The following is a 24899-nucleotide window of genomic DNA, read 5'->3' as shown; positions in this document are numbered from 1 at the left end:
CCCCTGTTATTAATACCAATCTCTAATATTTTTACAGCACTTTGCAATTTACATAGAGCTTTTCTTGTTGGTGGCACCCTCCTTCTCATGTTCTCGCCTGGCCCCTATGGGGTTTTACCAAATCTGATCTCAGAAATGCATTTGCTCAACCCATTCCCAGTAAGCAGCTTCAAATCCTTTATGAAATAAAGCAGGGTCAAAGTGAAAAAAATATTCATCTCAACAAAGGTAAAAGTGACTGATAATGTTTAATGTGTGACCTTTCCAGAGGCATTTGTATTTCACCAGAAGATAAAGTCTTAAGTTAAACAGATGAATCAGTAATTCTATAGGTCAGACAGCGAGAGAAGTTTTCTGGGGGAAGGGAGGGCACAGGACTTGAAGTGTCCTTTTTGATATCCCTGAAATGAAACTATTTAGGAAGCCATTTTGCTTTCTGGCAGCATATTCTTCTCTCTGGATCTGCATAGGTGATAGCATACATTTCTCAGATTGGTTGAATTTAATTAATTAGAACCCAAGTTGTCAAACTGTCTAAATGTGGACTCCTAGAATTTTAGAGATTGGGAAAATCTTAGAGTTATTTTGGCCAAACCCCTTATTTTATTGATGAGAAAATTGTGGACAAGAAAGTCTAAATCATTCTGCTTAGTTAAAGCAACAAGATCCAAATGCTTTAATAATCAAGAAAGCTGATAAGGTGAGGACTAAACATTGAGCTGATCAAGAAAGTTTCTTGAGGTGTTTGTTGTTATTTAGACACTGGCCAGGTGCAGTATGCTTTTGTTGTTGTTTCTGTTGTTCCGTAAATCCAGCTGAACTACATCTGAGCAGTAGGAGACGTTACTATTCCAGTGCCCGTCAATGTGTTGCTTTGGTCTAACATAATCATTATCTTTTGTCTCTAGATTCATCATTAATTGCATTAATCTTTTATAATTCTCTGTATATTCATGAAATTGAATATATAGCAGAATACTAGAAAAGTCAGCAGGTTCTCTTTAACACTGTGTTCTTTCATCACATTGTCAAAGATGTCCTTCCTTATAATACAGTATTGTTGAGCTGCCAGACTCCTTGTTAGCCTTGCACCATCATAGATTTTTGATAGATCCTTAAAGATCATCTTGTTTAGCCATATCATCTTTTCAGATGGTGGACTGAGACCCCAATTGCCACACACCTACTTTGGAGAAGAAGCAGAATGAGAGCCTGGATACCCCGAATCCATGTCTACGTCTCTGTCCACTATACCACACGGCACCATTTTAAAACAAACCTAGAAGCCACTGGTGGCTCCAGAAAGACATTTATCCCTTATACTTCAAACCTAGAGAATGTTGACTGGCATGGTTCCTTTGGAGCAAATCCAATTCTGGAAGAGGAGAGGAGGCTAAGTTATTTTTTCCCAGCCTTCATGAGATCACTGGAAATGCTCTCAGAAGATGTGTTAGACTCTAAGAGCTGGATTTTTCCATTCAGTTCCCCTTTGTTTTGCTTGGCCTTACAAGGAAGAAAAATGCTTAACTGAGTGATCAAGCCAATGAAACCTGAATCAGCTGTTTGTTTTATGTTTTCCTCATTAAGTATTTCCATTTTGTGTTTAAAATTCAGAAGCTTATCTTAAAGAGCAAAGGTTACATTCAAGATTAATGTCAAAGAATCCCTAAGAAAACTGCCTGAGAAACCAGGATCCTGGTCTTTAGAGGAACTGTTCTTTCTGAGAAGCCTGATGACTCATGTTGGTTGTAGAAGCTTGTAATCTGTCATGAAAATTAAAGCATTTACAATTCAAAGATTTCCTTGGTTGCATCTACACTGATTCTTCTGGAAGAAAATTGGGAAAAAGCTCAAAAACCCAAAAACCAAACCAAACAGACAGTTGTCTGGCTGTTTTGGCTACATCACGACAAACGTATTGCTGTTTGCAAGTATCTTGTAATTGCCTGAATTTTTTGTCATCCAGATTAACAGTCATGGGCATAGTCGAAGAACAATTTATTTCCACCTGGAATATAATTGGAAATTTAAAGCACAGATTTTGATGATTACTAGCTTAATGAAAGAACATAGCTTAGTTGGATATGAAACAGCGTAACTCATACAATCAAAAATTAGTTGAAAGGAAAATATCACGTAAGAGAAAGGACTGAAGCAATCCAGCCACAATTTGTAATCAGAAGCCAGCATACAGTCGGCATAATGAGGTGTCTTTTAAAGGTAAGTGCTCATTAGGACAGTCATTTGAAACATTTCGATATAAGGGCAGGGTCTCTGGAACACTGAGTCCTGAGTTCTACCAATTACTAACAGGAAGGGGCATCCACACATAACTTTCATTTTCAAGGATTCACACGCATCTGTCCCCAGGGTTCAGCAAAGAAATCACTGGTGCCCAGAAAACAGGAGGGAAAAAAACACACGAAGCCGGCGATTGTGCTAAATGAGAAAGGTCAGCTCTTACCCACATCTATTCATCAGTCTTCAGAACCTTTGCCAAACTTCCAACCACTGGCAGCTTGGGCTGTGTTTCCTTTGTTCACACAAGCAACAGTTACCTTTAAGTTTGTATTCATTATTTGGATGATGAATATAATTTGATGTCAATGATTAAATAACCTGGGTCAGCCTTGTCAAATGTCCCTGCCTTGGGTGCCTTCCTGACCACCCAATCCACATGTCAGACACCTTCCCCCCTCACAATGTTTTGTTTTCTTCCAAAGAACTATGATTATCTAAAATTACCCTTTGTAAAAAAAGAATTTGCTTATGTCTTTCCCGTGCATTTTCTCCATGGGGTGTAAGCACTGTAGGATCAGATTCCTTGGTGATCCCGTTCACTGCCGGATCTCCAGCGTCTCAGAGGGAGCCTGGCACATAAGAGACGCTGAATAAATATTTGTTAAATGAATATCTGAAAGCCTAAGACACATGGCCTTCATCACCTCTCATTCCTTTGGAATGAAAACTAAGTTCCAAGTTGCCATGCAAAGGAGAAAGGTCCTATAAGACAAAAAGTGAAATTGGAAAAAGAATAACTCAAAAACAAGACTGAATAAAACATGCAGAGCCAGATGATTGAAAAGTAAAGAAGAAAACTGAATGATTATTAATTAATTACTAAATGATTTAATTTAAATAATTTTACAGGTAAAAATTCAAAAGAAAGCAAAAATTGAAAACCATAAATAGACAAGTGGGGAACCAAACCTGGGCTGCCAAAGCTCAGTATGGTGAAAACCACTAGGCCACCGGGGCTGGCCCTGGGCAGAAGGTTTGAACCACAGTGTTGGAATGCTCCCTGAAGTGATCCCCAGGAACTAGAATCCTGGATGGGTCAGAAGGCAGAGGATCTGGATCTTCCTGTCACCATAAATAAGAGCCCAATCATTGGAAACAGCTTAGATTCAAATTCTGGGAAGTGTAGATAATTCTGAGATGAGGTTTAAAGGAGCCAAACATGTAAAAGTCTTAGGACTGTACCTGCTTCTTAGTGAGTGTTCAAAATTGTCACCTTTTATTATGTATTTTTAAATCAATCAGCAAAGTGTTGATGTGCACAGCTGTCTTGCCTCCCTTCCTGCAGCCCATCAGCCACCAGGTTGCTCCTGAAGTTGAAGGGGTGGAGATTTGTGCAGAATGCAGCAATCTCCCACAGGCAACGTTTTATACCGTCTCCTTTCCTCCCTATTAGGCACTTGAGTTTGCACTAGAACTCTACATCAGGAATGGGGAAGAAGAATTAATAAGGATAAGGATTTCACTTGCAAGGTCTATACAGACACATGTAACTCATTGTCCAAGGTTCACTTACATCCTGTGCTATATCTTTGTCATAACCTCTACCTACTTCTGCTGTGGCACTTAGTACCTGCAGCTGTGTTTATAACCTTTGCTCCTGGAGCAAATTCTTCCAGGGCAAAAGCCTGTCTTACTCATTGTTTTGGACTGAATTGTGTCTCCCCCAAATTCGAATGTTGAAGCCCTAACTCCCAATGTGACTGTATTTGGAAACAGGGCTTTTAAAGACGTAATTAAGATTAAATAAAGTCACAAGAGTAAAGCCATAATCCAGTAGGACTGATGTCCTTATAAGAAGAGGAAGAGACACCAGGGGTGGGCACCTGCACAGATGAAAGGACAAGGGAGGAAATAGCAAGAAAGAGCCATCTGCAGGCCAAGGAGAGAGGCCTGAGGAGAAACCAAACCTGTCAACACCTCGATCTCAGACTTCCAGCCTCCAGAACAGTGAGACGTAGATTTCTGCCATTTAAGCCACCTGGTGTGGGTATTTTGTTATGGCAGCCTTAGCTGCCTAATACATTCGTCCATAGTGGAAATGGTAGGTTGGCACGCAGCATCCCTTCCAACCTCCTTCTAGTGTGTCCTCCTGTACTATAGAGGCCAGAGATCTTAAAATGTTCTTTTCTGGGCTTGAATGTAAATTAGTTTCCCCAATTAGATGCCCTCAAGGGAGATTTGGAAGGTGGAAGTGAGGCAGGGGCTGTCTTTGGGCTGCTGTGGTGTGGCTGGGACAAGCACAGTCATAAAGGTGCTGGGTTGCCCTGCAGCAGCATCCTCGCCTCCAGTCCCTAGCTTTGAGGGTGTTGAGAGACAGTAGTGGTGGTGGTCGAGGGAGACTCTTGATTGCTAGATGGCAGCCAAGGCAGCATAGCCTCAAATTCAACAGTTCCCTGAGGTAGCAGCCGCCTTGGTGGGCCACGTTGAAAATGTTCTGAGAGTCATTTCTGGAGCCCTGATCTAGGACTTGTTCCTCAAGTCTTTCCTACTATTCAATGGTCTGTATAAAATCTCTTTCTGCTTAAGAAAGCTAGAGTGGTTTCTGTTTTTTGCAACTGAAGCCAGACTGATGCATTCTTCTCTCTGTCTTTGGCATTGAGTACAACGCCTGGTATATGTAAAAGATGAACAAATGTTTATTGTTGTTGTCTAAACCAGTGGTTCTTAATCTTTGATGTGTAGCATAATCACCTGGAAAGTTAATGAACACAAAGGCCTAGGCTCCTTGAGGTAGAATAGGGCTCTGGTCTTTGCATGTTTATCAAGTTCCTTAGGAGAGTCTAATATCCACCAAAGTTTGAAAAGCTCTGGTTGAAACATTCCTTGAGGCCCACCAGGGACCACGCATGCTTCCATGCACTTGGTACTCAGTGACTTGTTTAATTCTCATAATAACCTTATGAAGTAGGAAGTAGTATTTTCCCTATTTTGTAGATGAGAAACTGAGGCATAAAGAGCCTTAGAAAAGTGCCCAAGATCTCACAGCTAGTAAGTGGTAGATCCTAGTATCTGTATTTAACCACAAGCACTAAGGGGCTTAGACTACAAGCCCCAAGATCAAGATCACTATACTCTTCTGCACAGATGATCTCCTCCCTTTGCAGAGCCTAAAGATGAACCTCATTTAAATTTAAATCAGATTTCTCCAAATATTTTTTTTTTAACTTGGCAATATCCCAGTCTCTCTGATCAGGTCATTTAGTTGCTAAAGAGAAATACTGGGCTAACAGAAGTCTTTCTAGCGAAACAATAGTCTCTTTCATAAATGCCAACACACTTCAAAGTCTAATAAAACCTATTTAAATCAAAGAATAGCTTGAAGGAATAATTGCTCTCAGATACAAAACTAATAATTCCTTGAATTTTGTTATTACCTCTGAAGTGAAGAATAGCAAAACTGACCCTTAGGTCCATCCATTCATTAAGAAAACATTATACATTTTCAAGAAGAATAGATCAAAATAGTATTACATAGCTGCAGAGTCCCACACTCCTTTTTTCCTACTAATGATGTTTCTTACATTTTCAAAATTGCATCTCTGAGATTTAATAAAATCTTATTATCTTTCTAATGCCTAGAAAGTATTAATGTAGAGGAAGATATTAGAAGATGTCCAGAGGAACTTCTTATGGAGATGTGCAGAAATGCACAATGAATAGAAGGAAATATTCTCCCCTTTTATGCTTTGTAACCTCTTTAGTCAATAGAAGTTCTCAAATTCAAATTTATCATTATTAAAAGGGAGGATTACTGAAAACTTCTGGAGTTGTCATTTTTATCACTAGCTAGGCTTATAAGACAAAAATGGGACCAGAATATCTTCGAGGCAAAAATTACGCTCAGTTGTCCCAGAGGGGAAATGTGATGCTAAACAAGCGGGGTTCAAATCCCAGCTATGTTTATTGTTTATTGAACAACCTTATATTGACTTTTAACAAGTTATCCAACTTTCAAGTTTTGGTCTACTAATCTGTAAAATTTAGAGAAAATAATCCCTACCTTATGAGGTGTTACAAGGGTTAAATGAGATGATATTAGTTTCTTTCCCTCCATGTTGAATCTCTGCAGCTCTGGAGCTAGGAAGAAAGACAGAAAAGAAAAAGAAAGAAAAAAGACAATGACAACACATACATCAAAAATTAACATTCTGGAATCATGGGCACGCAAGGGATGCATTGTCAGAAAAATTGGGTGAGAACTTGGAGCTCTGTCTTCATATTATTGTGTGATTTAAAGCAATTCTCTTAACCGTACTCTTGGAAAGAGCAAATTTCACTCTTGTCAAAAGGAAATGAAGCTTTTGACTTCCCCGGTTTGTTCTAATTCTGATAGTCCATGTTGCAGGAATAGAAAAAGTAATTCTTAAAATTTATAAAACATTTACACCTTTACTCATATCCTGAAAACCTTAAAATGTGCTTTTCAACCATCCACATTTGCTGTCCCCTTTCTTTATTTGTATTGTCAAGTGAACTTGTTCCAGCAAATGAGTCAGCTGAGATGGAAACATTTATTTATCTGATGTAATGTGTCAATGATACTCTTTTAAAGTGTTTCCAGTATGTTTTGATGTTGAGTAACATCAAACACACACACACACACACACTCAAAAATGGTCTGACTAAAATCCTAGTGGTGAATCGCAGCCACCCCTCCCCACTAGGGGCTGCAATTTGATTTTGCCACCTTCCCTTTCTCTTAACAAAAGTGCTGTTTGACATATATTTCATGTTTAGTTCCATGAATTAAACTTTGTTTTGTTTGGAGAATCTGGAGAGACTCTCACACCTCATTTGAGACCCAGTACAGTGGACCACTGGACCCAGATGCCTGTCAAGGGGCACCCTGGAAGGGGCTCTGGACCTAGCTCAAGAGGTCAGTCCCCAAGAATGGAGTCCAATTCAGCAGGGACAAACCAGGAACAGAACAATGCAGCAGGGTAAAGAGCCAAAGAGCCCCGTAAAACAGAAATTCACAATGGAAGGGCTATATGGACAGTCAGGATGTTAGGGAGACAAAGAGGTCAAAGTAGAATGGGACCCTGTGGAGGGAGGTGTGGCTAGGACAAGGGCTGTTACAGAACTGTGTTAAGAAGATGGATACCTCTTGTGATGATTAATTTTATGTGTTAATCTGGCTAGACTATGGTACCCAGTCATCTGGTCAAACACTAATCCAGATGTGAAGGACTTTGGTGGGTATGGTTAGCATCTATCATCAGTCAACTTTAAGTAAAGCAGATTACCCTCCACAATGTGGGTGAGTCTCATCCAATCAGTTGAAGACTGTAAGTGCAAAAATTGAGGTTTCCTGGAGAAGAAGGAATTCTGCCTCAAGACTGTAACCAAGAAATCCGGCCTGAGTTTCCAGCCTCCTGCTCTATGGATTTTTGGCTCAAGACTGCAACATCAACTCTTATTGAACTTCCAGCCTGCTGACCCGCCCTACAGATTTCAGATTTTCCAGTCCCCACAATCATGTGAATCAATTTCTTAAAATAAATATATCCATATATTTATATCTATGTTTATCTAATCTCCTATTGGTTCTGGTCCTCTGGAGAATCCTACTCATAATACCTCTGTTGTCATTCTTCTTCTCTAGTGCAAAGATGTAAAGTTTGGAAGACTCTGGTGGGCTGGAAGGATGGGCTTAAAGTTGCAAGATTCCAGCCAACCAGCCCCACCTGGAGAAAATTGGACATGGTCATTCTTTCCTTTGACCAGCACTTAAGAAGTACCTGCTACCTTCCAGGCACCATATTAAGTACTAGATTTAGGTTAGGTTCCCCTAGAAGAAGACTCTGAAATAAGAATTTGAGTGAAAATAGTGTAATTGGGGATGATCTCAGTAGGGGAGTGGGGAAGTTGGACAGGGAAGGAAAGGAATGAGAAACAATGTACGTTAATGAATAAGGAACAGCTGTGGGCTATTAGGTTCAATGCCACCTTGACCTCTGGGACACTGTATGCTATGGGGGCATTCAGCTGTGTGCCAGGGAGTGTGCTGAAAACCAAGGATACAAATGGTGCATTAATTTTCTAGATACTGCATTTTAAAAACATTTCTATATTAAAATAAATGCAGGCCAGTTTAGGAATACCTGCATAGTGTTGTGAATTTTTGAGATAAAGCATGAGAACTCAAGGATATTTTGAGCTGTCTGAGAACCATTGTTTTAGTGTAGCCTGTCTTTTTCCTCTCTTCTGCTCTGTATCAAACATTTAATTCAATTTCCCATTTGAAACGTTTATCCTTGTCAAGACACCCACTTTGTTCCAGTCCATGGCTTTGCTCCTTCCACTGCACAGAGCTTGTCTCAAGCTTAAGTCCTGGCAACAGACCCATTGGCCTCTTCCTCAGGCCCACTCCTGTTAACAGCATCTGCAGTGGGTCTGCAGGCTATGCCCTTGAGTGCTGCTCCTCACTGGCTCTGCTCCCAGATGACAGGGCCTCTGACATTTGGGTTTTGATATTCTTTCTAGGTCCATAACTTAATCATAGTCCCCCATCTGCATCCTTATGGATGACTTTTACCTTCCATGATGGTTAGGGACAGACCCCACTGCAACCTTCAATTTGATCTGAAGCACTTAATATTGTAGTTGTCTTATTCTCATATATATGCTTGCCTTGTACATGTTGCCATACCATCAAGAAAACTGGAACAAAAAAAAAGATGGCAGGTGGTATGCAAATTTCCCAGGAGGCAATGGAGGAAAAGCCATATAAAGTAGGAAAATGCAATGAAAAAGGAGACACGCTGGAGTAGAAATGTGTGTGCGCGCGTGTGTGTGTGTGTGTGTGTGGTATAGTTTGGATGGGGAGATAAGAAGACAGAGTTGTAATTAGAGAACTGAGGAGAAAATGAGCTGAGTAGATCCTGTTCTATTGTGTTACCTGAAACCTACAGGACGTGCCTGGAGAAACGAGGACATGACATTGCAGCAGCAAATGTCTTTTGCCCCCAAGAAGTACATATTGTATGAAAGAATAGATTATTTCCAATGTTCACTTTTGCTTATACAATGAGAGAGAATAACCTAGAATTCCAGTAGAATGACCTCTAGATATTGGGAAGCCTTTGTCAAAAGTCATTTATGAACAAGCTGTTTTCCTCATGTCACTGATTTTTGTATTTTTTTTACAATAACACTCCAAATATTCTGTTCTTGTCACATAATCTTTTACTCATAAACCTTGTTTTACAAATGCGTCATTCTTATTTGTTTTTAGCTTTTAGAATGTCACCATGATACTGAGAAAATGCCACATCGATAAGTGCTATAATTTAGATTCTGGGTCCTGGACTGCACACAATCAACCCTGTGTGAATGGTAAGTGATCTGGATATTGCCTAACTCTAAGTACTTTAATTTATTTGTGGTCTGATTGGTCCAAATATCAGTCCAGGATGCTCACTTACAAGTGTTCATATCTTGGTTCATACAAGTACCAATCTTACACTGAAGTCATTTTGGACAACACAATAGAATCAATAAGCCATTCTTCTATTTCATCTTCCTCCCAGGATTGAGGATAAAATACCAGAACATTTCTTGCCAGACTCTCTTGTGGCTAGACGTGGTCATGGGACATGGCTTCAAGCAATAAAATGCATGGGAAGTTTTCTTGGTGGCTTCTTGGAACAATAGTCTTTCCTCAAAAAAGAGAGACATACCCAGTCATTGAGAACCCTTACTTTGTCCCCTTCTGGCTTGCCTTTGTAGACAGAGGTTGGAGAATGTGGTATTTGGAACTGCAGCAGGCGCCTTAAGACTGAAGCAATAAGCTGGACAGTGATAGCCAACATGTGAAGGATGGCAGAGTGGAAAAGAAAAAAAGAGTTTAGATTTTTGATAATGTTGTTGAGACATTAAACCAACTTTGGTACACCCCTCCAGACTTGTTGGTAATAATAAATATCCTATCATTCAAACCGTTGTTATTTGCATTTCTTCCTGTGAATTTTATATTTTGCATGAAGTCAACACAATCCCTGGGATTGTTCATGGAGCCAATAGCCCAATCCACCCCCCCACCAAACCCCACTGGCACACAATTGCCTGGGGCCAGAGGCATTTGTGGGAAGTGATGGACAAGTGGGGAAAGTGAAGGACAGCATGGTCTGACACTCGGCTGGGAGTCAGAAATGAAGTATTATCTCCTTTGTAAAAAGAAGTGGCAAGTAGAATCAGAAGGGTCTTTGCTCATGAAGTTTTTTTGTGAGCCTTGGGATTTAAGTACCTCTGGGTTTTTGCAGCTTTGGGAGGACCAAGAAGCAGCACCCTGGACAGTGGCTTTGGGGCGTCTGAGATCCCTAAAGAAGGCAGAGCAGATCACAAGGAGACTTTTTCCGAAGTACACATATGCCACTTCCTGAGAACTCCCAGAAGTAATAGGAAGAGACTTTGAAGAGGAGCCTGAGGCCTCATTCCAATATGTGGGGGGCTAACTATCCAGTGACAGGTAATGGATATCACTATGAGCTCATTTATTCCCGAAGACAGTGAGGCCTGTGACATTTATGATACACACGGCACACATAATCATTTTTATTTACTTTAAGTAATTTCCTAACAACACACAGTACAATCTATTCTGCAGATCCAGCAAGCTAAAAGTGGTGTTTCCTTCTAAAACAACTGAAAATACTTTTCACTGTAGATTGTAGAGTTTATGCAAGCCACACTCATATGAATAAAGCAAAGACATGTTCCACTATACTCTGAAGTGTGCCTCATTTTTGTGTTAGGCTCGCAGGGAGTTTTTGATGTGGTCCACATCCTTGCTCATGTGACGCCACTAGTCAGTGGTTTTCAAATGTATCCCCCCACCCCTCACCCGCAGTGAAATCCGACACAACATTACATGTAAAATAGATCAAAGCAGAGCAGATCTGAGAAAGGCAGAACTGGGCCCAGAGTCTTACTCATGTTGGCCCAGAAGTGGCTTTGTTCTGAATTTGAGGGAATTTTGAGGAGAGCTCTCTCTGCAGCTATTTTACTTTTGTCTCTGTTTATATAGTTTTAATCACTCAGATTAGATTGGATCCCTTTTGCCATTTATCTTCTAGGCTGGGTCATGGTTCATTCTAAAATGTCAGAAATAGAGTGTTTTCCAATCCCTCCCCCCAACTCTGGGTAGAATAAGGATTTCCAAGGCAAAGTTTTCCCTTGTGGGATGAAGATGAGAATCTGCACCTTCTGTTTCTTATGGACAATGACTTTAAAGGAATAAGATTTCCAGATACACGGGTGAGAAACTACAAGTGTCTGTCTATCTGTCTACCGTTAAAGCTCTTTGTGTGCTGGCCTCACCATCTCTTTGGGAGTGAGAATTCCTTGAGAAAATGGACCACTTCCTACTCATTTTTGTATTCCTTGCCATTCCTAGCACAGAGCAGGTGTTCCAAAAAGTTTTGCTAAATTGAATTGGGGAAAGAGAACAGAGGGCATTTTAGAATTGACTTATACTACAATACACCTGCTTCTATGTATGTAAGAAACAATTTTTAATGTTACGATTTTTTTTTTTTTTTGCTTAGGCTTGCCTTCAGAATCAAATCCAAACTTCTTAGCTGTTGCATTAAGACTGAAAATTGTTCTCTCCTTAAAAAAGAAACTTTTTAAAGCCTCTATCTGTGCAAAGAATTGTGCTGGGCACTTTCACATATATTGCCACATTTATTTAGTTACTTTCCATTCCCTTGTCAATAGTACTGGACATTATTTTTATTTACTTATCTCAATTTTAATATTTAATTTATTGATATTTATTGATATTTTAATACTGGGTACATTTGTTCCTCATAACGTCCCCTAAGGTGGATATTTTACCCTCTTGTTACAGATGAGAAAGCTGAAGCTCTGACGGCGAGGGACTCATGCAATCCCAAGGGTACAAAGCAGGAAGGGAGCCAGGCTGTTTTCTGAATCCAGGCACAATGCCTTTTCTTCTGCTCCCCACAGTTTCATCTTTTTTCTCCTCTATGCTTTATGACCCTCCTCAACCTAAGCATCCTTATCTCTTTAGTTATTAATCACCTCACCACTTTCAATCTCAAAAGAACTGTCTCCATAGTTTTCCTTTTTTGTTCAAAGTGAGGGTTGGAACAGAGATTGACGGATGGGTCGGATGTTGGAATGGAGAGACTGTAAAGATTTGAGAAGATTTATTCATCTGCAAGTTTGAGAAATTCCGAGGTGTGGGAGAATGTTTTGTAGAGAAACTACATGTTTTATAGTCTGCCATTAATTGCCTTTAAGTATTTTGGGTTTTTTTCCTGCCTACCTCTTTTCAAAGTTGTTTTAATCAACAAACCTGACCAAATGCGTTATTTGAAATCTGTGAAACACAATATTCTGTACAGTGGTGGTATGAATGCCAGGGTGTTGTGCATAGACGCCAGAACTCCAGTCCCTTTGAATTTCTATGGTTTACCTGCTCTAGTCCTTTGCTATTCAGAATGTAGTCCTTGGACCACCGGGTCACAATCACCCGGGAGCTTGTCAGAAATGCAGATTAGCAGGTCCCACCAGAAGCCTATTGAATCAGAACTCTTGTGATTGCTAAGCACATTAAAGTTTAATGTCGTTAGAGTAGTTTTTGCAGCAATCTTGGTCTGTTTTCTTGGAATCCTACCTTTGCTTTGCTTAAAATATATGCATAGGGGGCCCACCTCACAGCATGGTGGTGAAGTTTGGCAGGCTCCACTTTGGTGGCTCAGATTTGTGGGTTCGGATCTGGGTGTAGACCCACACCACTTGTCAGCCATGCCCTGGCCGGTGACCCACATGCAAAGTAGAGGAGGACTGGCACAGATGTTAGCTCAGGATGAAATCTTCCTCAGCAAAAACCCCACCCAAACCCCCCATATATATATTTATATACACACATTGAAAATTAATTCTTGATAATTTTGGTGAGGTTATTCTAATGCGTGTATTATTCCATAGGCCTTTTTCCAGTTCTTTGGGAATGCCATTCAATTAGTTAAATCAGTTACTTCTAGTTCTCCTAAAAATCTGTGATATGTTTCCTTGAACGCAAGAACCACGTTTTATCTACCTTTGTGCCTGAACATTTTCCTGTACGTAAATGCTCAATAACTTGAAAGCTGAATGAATTATGCATAAATGACTGAATACATGGAAGAATCGGAATCTAGATGGTACATTCCTTGAAGCCTGGGACAATGCCTTAGTCATCCTTGAATTGCCAATGCTTCGCAGAAAACCGATCAATACATGCTTCTGGGTTAAGTCCCAGCTATTAGATGAGAAGACCTTGTCTATTTATTCCTGTCATAAGAACCCAGAGAATATAATAGAAGAATAAAAATAGAAGAAGTGGAAATAAAGTGGAGTGCTACATACAGTGCCGGACACCCTCACAATTATTACCTCAGCTAATCATCACAACATCTTGTGAATCAGGGATTATTTTACAGAGACGGAAAGTGAGTTCTGAAATGTAAGCACCTCGCCCAAGTCCACAAAGCTGGTGTCAGAGTCTGACAGTTCTTGGGAGTAATTTGCCATGTCACTGCCCTGTTTCTGCAGAGATTTTAAGGCGGAAGAAGAATGATCCTTTATAATAAAACACAAAAATACACAACTCTCTGACTTCCCCTTGTGCATCAGAGGCGCTGTTGCAACCAGAGACTAAGCAGGAACAACAGAATGAAAAGCTCCCCCGCGCAGGTCGTTTTCCGCCGGCGGAACGCAGATGCTGGGGCCCTCCAGGCGCGCGGGGGACCAGAGAGGGATGGACACACGGCCTGGCAGTTGCCTAGTAACGCGCGCTGGAGGAGTCCCGGCATAACAAGGTCCCGGGGAAGTGTCCCTGGCCCGGAGCTGGACCTTGTAGCCCGTGGTCTCCGCGCCGGCTGCCTGTCCCCGCGGCTGGGCGGGTTAGGGCAGGGGAAATGTTGCAGGAGGAGTCGGATCTGTCGCTTGTGATCGCCCAGATAGTCCAGAAGCTCAAGGGCTCCAGCCTGTACGCCCAGTTGGAACGGCAGGCCTGGGTAAGTGGGGCCGAGCGGCGAGGGCAGGACGCGGGCCCGCTCAGCTACGCCGCAGCCCGCCTCCGCCCCAGCTCCCCCCGGCGCACGGAAGACCTCCCTCCCGGGGGGAGCGCCGCCGGCTCGGCCCGGCGCGCGGGGCAGGAGATTTTTAAAGAAGGGCGGGGCGCATCACGCCTTTCCTCAGGCCAGGGACGCGCTCAGGCTGTTCTTTCATCCTCGGGTCCTTTACAGGGTCTGATTTTTTAGGCTGCTGAAATCAGTGGAGGTGGGTTGGACCACGCCTTCCCTCCCTTTTTCCGTCCTGTGGGTGGATTTGGGCCCCCCCCTCCCCCCGGTGGCTTTTTGCTTTCGCGTCTTTTTGTCACCTTCTTGCCGTCTACCCTCCCTGCAATGATTCCCCCTCTATCTGTCCATCCAGCATTTATTGAGTATTTTCTAATGTTCTGGGTTCTTTGGCTGCAGAGATTGACCAGGAGATCTTTGCCTTTTTCTGTAAATGTCATATAAATGGAATCATGTGGTATGTAAACTTTTGTGCCGTGTTTCTGTCATTTAGCCTAAGGCTTTTGAGAGTCTTCCATGTTGTTGGTATTTCAGTAGTGCTGTTCCTTTTTATTGCTGAGTAATATTTCATTGTTTGGATGTACTACAATTTGTTTATCCATCTTTTGGTTGCTGGGCATTTTCTTTTCTTGTTTTGTTTAATTAAATTTTTTTTTTTTTTTGCTGTAACACTGGTTTGTAACATTATGTAAATTTTGGATGTACATCATTATATTTCAGTTTCTGTGTAGATTACATCATGTTCACCACCCAAAGACTAAAATCCGGCAGGACACACATGTGCCTAGTCACCCCTGTCTTCCTCCTCCCTCCCCCCTTCCCCTCTGGTAACCACCAATCCAGTCTCTGTCTCTGTATTTGTTTGTCATTGTTTTTATCTTCCACTTATGAGATCATATGGTATTTGACTTTCTCTCTCTGACTTATTTCACTCAGCATAATATCCTCAAGGTCTATCCATGTTGTCACAAATGGCCGGATTTCATAATTTCTTATGGCTGAGTAGTATTCCATCGTGTGTATATACCACATCTTCTTTATCCATTTGTCCCTTGATGGGCACCTAGGTTGCTTCCAGGTCTTGGCTGTTGTAAATAATCCTGTGATGAACGTAGGGGTGCATATACCTTTCTGCATTTGTGTTTTCATGTTCTTTGGATAAATACCTAGGGGTGGAATAGCTGGATCATATGTAGTTTTATTCTTAATTTTCTGAGTAATCTCCATACTGTTTTCCATAGTGGCTGCACCAGTTTGCACTCCCACCAGCAGTGTATGAGAGTTCCCTTTTCTCCACAACCTCTCCAATACTTATTTCCTGTCTTATTAATTATAGCCATTCTGACGGGCGTGAGGTGATATCTCATTTGCATTTACCTGATAATTACTGATGTTGAACATCTTTTCCTCTGCCTGTTGGCCATCTGTATATATTTTTTGGAGAAATGTCTATTCAGATTTTTTGTCCGTTTTTTATTTGGGTTGTTAGTTTTTTTGTTGTTGAGATGTATGAGTTCTTTGTATATTTTGGATATTAACCCCTTATCAGATGTGTGGTTTGCAAATATCTTCCCGTTCTTAGAGGGATAGCTTTCAGTTTTTCTCCGTTGAGAATGATATTAGCTGTGGGTTTGTCATCTATGGCCTTTATTATGTTGGGGTACTTTCCTTCCATACTCATTTTATTCAGAGGTTTTTTTTTTTTTTTATCACAAATGGATACTGCATCTTGTCAAATGCTTTCTCTGCGTCTGTTGAGATGATCATGTGATTTTTATTCTTCATTATGTTAATGTGGTGTATCACGTTGATTGATTTGCGGATGTTGATTTATCCGTTCATTGGTTGCTGGTCATTTTCAATTGTAGGGTTGTGGGTTGTTTCTGTTTACAGAGATTATGAGCACAACTGATATACACATTCTGGCATACGTTTTTGTTTGAATATTTGTTTTCTTTTCTCTTGAATAAATACCTGTGAGTGGAATTGCTGAATTCTTTAGTAAGCATATGTTTAATTCTATAAGAAACTGCCAAACTGGCCAAGTGGCTGTATCATTTTGAATTTCCACCAGCAACTATGAGAGTTCCAGCTGTTCTGCATCCTTGCTTGTACTTGATGTCAGTTTTTAATTAATTTTTTAATGCTTTTTTCTTCTTCTTCTTTTTTTTGGTGAGGAAGATTGGCCCTGAGCTAACATCTATCGCCAATCTTCTTCTTTCTTTTTTTCCCTCTTCTCAAGCCCCAGTACGTAGTTGTATATCCTAGTTGTAAGTCACTCTTGTTCCTCTATGTGGGATGCTGCCACAGCATGGCTTGATGAACAGGGTGTAGGTCCATGCCCAAGATTCGAACCGGTGAACCCTGGGCTTTTGAAGTGGAGCATGTGAACTTAAGCTCTCAGCCATGGGGCCAGTCCTAATTAATTTTTATTTATTAATTACAGTCCTCTGGTAGGAGTGTAATGATATTCTATTGTGGCTTTAATTGCATTTCCCTAATGACTAAAGATATTGAGCATCATATCATGTGTTTACATCTTCTGTGGTGAAGTGGTCTGTTCAGAAATTTTGCCCATGGAAAAAAATAGTCTTGTTTATTCTCTTATTCTTGAATTGTAAGGATTCTATATAAAGTAATTTATCAGATATACGTCTTGCAAGTATTTTCTTCCAGTCTGTGGCTTATCTTTTCATTTTCCTAACTGGCTATTTCAAATGACATGCATTTTTATCAATTTCTTCTTTTACGGTGTGTGATTTTGTGCCCTACCTAAGAATCTTTTACTAACCCAGAGTCTCAAAAGGTTTCTCTTATGTTTTGCTCTAGAAGTTTTATTGTTGTAACTTTAGCATTTAGATCTATGATCCGTTTTGAATTAATTTTTCTGTATGGTGCAGCATGTCTTTTTTTTTTTTTTTTGGTAGATGGATGTCGAGCACCATACCTATTTCCAGTACCTATTTGTTGACAAAACTGTCCTTTCTCCACTAATTTCCCTGGCACCTTTGTTGAAAATTGATTTAGTGTACACACACACACACACACGACTATTTCTGGCTGCCAATAATGTTCCATTGATCTATTTGTCTATTACTATGCCAATACCATAGTGTTTTGATTTTTGTAACTTCATAGTAAGTCTTGAAATCAGATAGGTAGTCCTCCAACTTTGTTCCCCCTTTTCAAAATTGTTTTGGCTGTTGTAGGTCCTTTGCTTTGCCATATAAATTGTAGAGTCATTTTGTAAATTACTACAAAGCAACTTGCTGGGACTTCATTGGGATTATGTTGACTCTATAGACCAATATGGGGAGAATTGATTGAATTTTCTGCCTGATGAACATGATTTATCTATTTATTTATATCTTTTTAATTTTCTCTTGTCAGTGTTTTATAGTTTTAGTATAGAAATCTTACACCTATTTTGTTAAGATTTTCCCCTAAGTATTTTGTGGTTTTTGATGCTATTATAAGTCATGATTTTTTTCTGCTTTCAATTTCCAATTGTTTGTTGTTAGTATACAGAAATATAATTGGCATTTGTATATTTACTGTATATCCCATGACCTTGCTAAACTTACTCGTTAGATACAGTACCTTTTTGGTAGATTGCTTAGGATTTTCCAACTATGTGTATCATATGCAAATAAACACAGTTTTACTTCTTCCTTTCCAATTTGTATGCCTTTTAATTTATTTTTCTTGCCTTATTGCACTGACTAGTGCCTCTAGTACAATGTTGTATAGATGCTTTTTGTTAGGTTGAGGAAGCTTTCTTCTATTTCTGGTTTTCTGAAAGTTTTATTTTGAATGGATGTTGAATTTTGATAAATACTTATTTTGTATCTGTAGAGATGCTCATGTGATTTTTCTTTTTAGTATGTTTGATATGGTGAATAATACTGATTGGTTTTGAATGTTGAATTAATTTTTCATTTCTGAGAAATTTCTCTTGGTTATGCATTATCCTTTTTATTTATGTTGCTTATATTTTGTTGAAGATTTTGTGACTATATTCATGGAAGATATTGGTTTTTAGTTTTTTTTGTTTTGTCTTTTTTTGAGAAAGTTTAGCCCTGAGCTAACTACTGCCAATCCTCCTCTTTTTGCTGAGAAAGACTGGCGTTGAGCTAACATCCATGCCCATCTTCCTCTACATTATATGTGGGACATCTACCACAGCCTGGCTTTTGCCAAGCAGTGCCATGTCCGTACCCGGGATCCGAACCGGCAAATCCCAGGCTACCAAGAAGTGGAACATGTGAACTTAACCACTGCGCCACTGTGCCGGCCCCTGTAGTTTTTGTTTTAAACATCTTTGTCTGGTTTTGACAACAGATAATGCTGATCTCATTAAATTAGTTGGGAAGTCTTCCCTCCTGTTCTATTTTCTGGAAGAATTTGTGAATATCATTTCCTCCTAAATGTTTGGTAGAATCTCCAGTAGAGTCATTGGAGCCTGGAGTTTTCTTTATGGGAACATTTTTATATAAAATTTTAAACTTTAAAATATATGTAGGGCTATGCAGATTATCTATTTCCTCTTGTATAAGCTTTGGTAGTTTTTATGGTTCAAGAAATTGTTGCAGTTAATCTGCATTATCAAATTTATTCACATAATGTTGTTTATATTATTCCCCTATTTTCTTTTCAATGTCTGTAGGATTTGTGGTGATAGCCCCTCTTTCATTTCTGATATTATAATAGGTGTTTTATCTTTTTTTCTTGATTGGTCTGGCTAGAGAGTTACCAATCTTACTGATCTTTTCGAAGAACTATATCTTGTTTTCATTGGTTTTTTAGGTTTTTCTGTTTTGAATCTCTTAATTTTTCTTTATTACGTGACTCTCCTTGCCTTGAATTTAATTTGAATTTTTTTCTGGTCACTTAGGTAGAAATTTAGATAATTGATTTGAGACTTGTATTCTCTTCTAATATAAAGCTACAGTTTTCCTCTATGTCCTGCCTTAGGTGGGTCCCATGAATTCTGATATATTCTATTGTCATTTTCACTCAATTAAAAATTTAAAACAATTTCTCCTGTGACTTTATTATTGACTTATGAGTTATTTAGAAATGTGTTGTTTAGTTTGCAAATTTTGGGTGATTTTGCTGATGCCTTTCTGTGATTTCTAGCTCATTTCCATTATGGCGAAGAACATAATCTCTATAATTTCAATTCTTTTAAATTTGTTGAAGTTTCTTTTATAGCTCACAATAAATTCTGTCTTGTTGAATGTTCCATGTGCACTTGAAAAGCATGAACATTCTACTGTTGCTGCTTTATAAATGTCAATTAAGTCAAGTAGATTGATAATTTTGTGTAATTGTTCTCTATCCTTACTGATTGTGGAGGCTTTAGTCAATACAGCCAGGAGTCAAGCTAGGTTTGAGTTCTATTATTACTGTCATTAGCTTCAGCATACCACAGGCTTCAAATTCAGTGGACTGCTGTAAATTTTTGCTTAGAAGGGGTCCTGAGGTACTGGAGGAGTTTTCTCACTGTTTCTGCTACATCCTCAGCTTTCTTCAGTCTCTGCTTGCTGTCCCACAAGGGAAGTCTCTCTTCATGCTCTTGTCCCTCCCTCAGCTGTAGTCTGCTGTTTGTTACTCAGTCTCAGACTCATGGTAGGTACAGGAGTTCTCTATTCTCTTCCTCCTGTTTCAGTCCACATGCCTTGGGGGGTGAGTCTTTCTCAGTGTTCCTTCCTCTTCTCCCTTTTGCAGACAAACTCTGCCTAGTATCTGTGGCATTTACTAGGTGAAAGCAGGATTGCTGCCCTTCCACTAGTGCTGGCTTACCTCTGCTTCGTACTGGTGTAGGATCCTGGGCCCAAGAGAGTTTTCTTATCTTCCCACGAGGAAGAGGGGTTTTGCATCTATCTCACCACCAGAAGCAGTGAATTATTGCCTTGTCTTCAGAGTGGGATGGTTTCTGACTCTCTCCCAGAGGTTTAAGGCCTTTTCTCACATGAGAGGAGACTTTGGACAAGGTGGCATGGTTTTATGCTTGTCCTGCAGTGGCACCCTATCCCTTCTTGTGTACCTGTGCCATGAGAATGGGCTCGCTTCAGTTCCCTGCTCTGCCCCCAGTCTTTTGTGTGGGCACCTGGTGGAGACCCAGGGACAAGAGCATGTGAGTGAGTTTGAATTCTCCTTGTGTTTTGAGTTCCCAGTTATTCTAAACTGTTAAGCTAGCCCACATCTAGTCTATAGCAGTTAAAATTTTAGCTGATTTCTGCTTACTCGCTCATATGGTAGCTTGTTTTACCTCCTGTGCTCTGCCACAGGTGAAATAGTTTCAAGTCCCATTTGTCCTTGGGGAGGGTTGTTACTCTTTGCAATTCAGTTCAATTGATTGTCTTACATCTTCAGTTTTCTGATGGGTTCAAAAGTTATGATTTTCTAGATTATACCACTTTTTCTCATTGTTAGGATGAGAGTGACATTTCTTGTACTGGTTTTCTACAGCCTGTGCACTAGCAGATCTCCGATAATAAGTGTTTAAAGATTGCATCTGTATCCATGAGAAAGATTGTTCTGTAATTTTCCTTTCTTATAATGTCTTTGACAAGTTTTATATCAAGGTTATACTGGCCTGATAAAATGAGTAGGGAAGTGTTCCTTCCCTTTTTATTTTCTATTTGCTGCAGGAGTTTTATGAGATTGTATTTCTTAAATGTTTGGAAGAATTCTCCAATGAAGGCTGTGTCTCAGATTTTTTGTGGGGAAGTTTTTGTTTTTAAATTAGTAGACTTATTTTTTTGGAATAGTTTTAGGTTTACAGAAAAGTTGAGGAAAAGGTACAGAGTTTCCATACCTCCCCTCTCCCTTTGCACACAGTTTCCCCTATTATTAACATCTTGCATAGTGTGGTACATTTGTTACAATTGTTGAAACAATATTGATACATTATAATTAAATAAAGTCTATAGTTTACATGAGGGTTCACTCTTTATGTTGCAGAGTTCTGTGGATTTTAACAAATGTATAATGTCATGTATCCACTATTCCAGTATCTTAGGTATAGTTTCACTGTCCTAAAAATCCTTTGTTTTCTACCTACTCGTCCCTCCCTTCTCTCCTCCCAAGCCCCTGGCAACCAATGATTTTTTTTTTTTACTGTCTCTATAGTTTTGCCTTTAAGAATGTTATATAATTGGAATCAAAGTATGTAACCTTTTCAAACTGGCTTCTTTCACTTATCAATGTGCATTATGTTCCTGTATGTCTTTTTGTGGCTCGATAGCTTTTTTTTTCTGAATAATATTTTATTGTGTGGATGTATCACAGTTTGTTTATACATTCCCTTGTTGAAGGATATCTTGGTTGCTTCCAGGTTTTGCCACTTAGGACTAAAACTGTTACAAACATTCCTGTGTAGATTTTTGTGTAGACATAAGTTTTCAGCTCATTTGGGTAAATAGCAAGGAGCATGATTGCTGGATTGTGTGGTAAAACTATGATTACCTTTGTTAGAAACTGACAACTTTCTTCCAATGTGGCTGTACCATCTTGCATCTCAACCAGCAATGAATGAGAGTTCCTGTTGCTCCAAATCCTCGGCAACATTTGGTGTTACCAGTGTTTTAGATTGTAGCCATTATAATAGGTGTGTTGTGTCATTTTAATGTGCAATCCCCTAATGACATATGATCTTGAGCATCTTTTCATATGTTTATTTGCTCTCCATATGTCTTCTTTGGTGAGATGTCTGTTCAGATCTTTTGCCTATTTTTTAATTGGATGTTTTCTTATTGTTGAGTTTTAAGAATCTGTTGTATATTTTGGGTATAAGTCATTTATCAGTTATGTGTTTTACAAATATTTTCTCCCAACCCGTGGCTAGTTTTTTCATTCTCTTAACAGTATCTTTCTCAGAGAAGTTTTTAATTTTAATGAAATCTAACATCAATTTTTTCTTTTATGGATCGTGCTTTTGGTGTTGTGTCTAAAAATTAGTCACCAAGCCCAGGGTCACTTGGATTTACTTCTGTGTTATCTTTCAGAAGTCTTATAATTCTAGGTTTTACTTTTAAGTCTATGATCCATTTTGAGTTAATTTTTGTGAGTGGTATGAGGTCTGTGTCTAGATTCTTTTTTTTGCATATGGAAGTCCAGTTTTTCTAGTACAATTGGTTGAAAAGACTGTCTTTGCTTCATTAAACTACCTTTGCTCTTTTGTCAAAGACCAGTTGAGTATATTTGTGTTGATATTTCTGGGTCTGTATTCTATTCCATTGAATTATTTTTCTACTCTTTCACTATTACCACTCTGTCTTGATTTCTGTAGCCTAATATTAAATTCAAGTTGGGTGGTATCAGCCCTCCAACTTTGTTCTTCTTCTTCAATACTGTGTTGGCAAGACTTTCAATAACAGATTCAACTTTAATAAGTAGAGAAGTATTCAGATTTTCTGTTCCTTCTAATGAGAGTTTTGATAAGTTGTGTTTTTCATGGAATTTGTTCATTTCATTTAAATGATATAAATCATTGGCCTAAAGTTGTTTATAATGAACTTTTATTTCTTTTTAATGTCTGAAAAGTCTGTTATAATTTCTGATAATGGTAATTTGTGTGTGTGTATGTGTTTCAACAGTTTTTGCTAGGATTTATCAATTTAATTAATCTCATCAAAAAACCAGTTTTGGCTTTGCTGATTTTCTCTTAATTTTGGATCATATCTTTATTTTAATTTCCTCCTACTTTCTTTGGGATTGATTTGCTGTTCTGTTTTTTAGTTTCTTGACATGGAAGCTTAGGTCAGATTTGAAGCCTTCTTTTCTAAAATATGCATTTGAGGCTCTAATTTCCCCCAAGCACTACTTTAACTGCATCCCACTGTTTTAAAGGGTCATATTTTCATTATCCTTTTGTTCAAAATATTTCCTTATAGTTTTTGTGATTTTTTATTTCATCCAAGAGTTATCCTGAAGTGTGCATTGCTTAATTTCCAAGCAGTTGAGATATTCTTTTTATATTTTTGTTATTGACCTTCAGCTTAATTTCAATGTTGTCAGAGAACATTCTCTGGTTGATTAAATATTTTAAAATTGTTGAGGCTTGCCTTGTAACCCAGTATATAGTCAATTTTGCTGAATGTTCCCTGTGCACTTGTAAAGAATGTGTATACTGTCACTGTTTGGTCGAGTTACCTTTATGTTACTGAGGTCTAGTTGTTAATTATGCTGTTCAGTTCTTCTATAATCTTAATGATTTTCTTAGGCTTGTTTTGTCAGCTATTGAAAGAAATATGTTAAAGTTTCTTACCATGATTGTATATTTTGTTTATTTCTTTTAATTCTCTCAATATTTTGCTTTGTATATTTTAAGTCTATTTTATTGATTGTATACAGATTTATATTGTGATATTTTCCTGATGGATTAACCCCTTAATCATTATGAAATGTCCTTCTGTATCTCTAATAAGGTTCTTGCCTTAAACTTTGTTTTGTTTGATGTTAGGATGTTAGTATAGCTGTACCAGCTTTCTTTGGTTAGTGTTGCCCGCCAAAATTGGGGTTCCCTGCCCAATGTGCATACACAAACCAATTAACTATGGCACCAGCCTTTGAGGGGAGAAATCAGTTTTTTATTCTGCGAGATCCATCTCCAGGGAGACAGGGGGCGTGTGCCCTCAGATCTGTCTCCCCGATTCAGGATTTGGGACGAAATTTAAGAGATTAGGGAGCACAGGCTGGCACTCGGAAACGCTGGTGGGACAGGTTTTGATTGGTGGGCTTCAGGTATTTATGGTGAGGTTCAAAACATTTATGACAGGGTTCTAAACATGTTGCACGCGGTAGAGAAAGAATTTTAACAGCAGATCCTCCTGAATGTGGGACCCCTCGCTTCTGATAAGAGTCCAGCTTTCAAGTTCCAGTCGTGTCCCAGTCCTTGGGTTTCATGAGAAGGAGGATCTTTGGTTCTGAGGTCATTTCAGATCATGATTTCTTGTTTTGCGCATGCCCTGCCTGCGTGACTTTGCAGTTTTTCTGAAAGACGATCCTTAGTCATTTTTGTTGGTCAGAGTTGGAGGTCTGTTCAAACTGGCTCTAAATGGGCCCAGGGTTACAGTGAGGAGTGGCATGGTGTGACTCTCTCCATCCTTTAATTTTCACTCTTTCTGTGACTATATTTAATGCCTGTTTCTTGAAAGTATCAGCATTGTGTTGACATAAATAATCCATAACCAATCTATAAATCAGAACTGGGGTGAGTTTATTATGAGCCAGAGTGAGGATTATAACCAAGAAGGCCTTAGAAGGAGTTCTCGGGAAGCATGGTTTTCAGTACTCTTCTATCTTTGCAGGACAAAGAACATACATTAAACACACCCAAGAGACATTGTCATCAAAATTTCAAAGAGGTATTCAGTTGCACATTAGCAGGTCAACGTGACTATGATGTCAGGAAAGGGACTAATCCAGGCATTACCAATACAGTGTTACCAATAGGGCATAGGAGGGGAAGTATGCGTTCTTCTCTTAAGAGAGTGCATT

The 24899-nt window shown here is 39.2% G+C and overlaps 1 protein-coding gene across 4 annotated transcripts in view; it reads left to right on the top strand.

Moving 5' to 3' along the window:
• The first annotated feature begins 14104 nt into the window (after positions 1 to 14104).
• TBC1D19 (TBC1 domain family member 19) overlaps positions 14105 to 24899 on the top strand; it is a 140733-nt gene continuing 129938 nt past the window's right edge. For 3 of the 4 annotated variants that reach the window (XM_046657312.1, XM_046657311.1, XM_046657310.1), the window contains exon 1: positions 14105 to 14330. In XM_046657312.1, coding sequence (XP_046513268.1) covers positions 14232 to 14330 — 99 coding nt within the window. In that variant the 5' untranslated portion in view covers positions 14105 to 14231. The remainder of the gene's footprint in view (positions 14331 to 24899) is intronic. The other variant, XM_046657314.1, reaches the window with a different exon arrangement.

Source organism: Equus quagga, chromosome 3 (assembly GCF_021613505.1).
Source record: "Equus quagga isolate Etosha38 chromosome 3, UCLA_HA_Equagga_1.0, whole genome shotgun sequence".
NCBI lineage: Eukaryota > Metazoa > Chordata > Mammalia > Perissodactyla > Equidae > Equus > Equus quagga.
The sequence above is the reverse complement of the archived record's forward strand: the minus strand, read 5'-3'. Positions and strand labels throughout refer to the sequence as shown.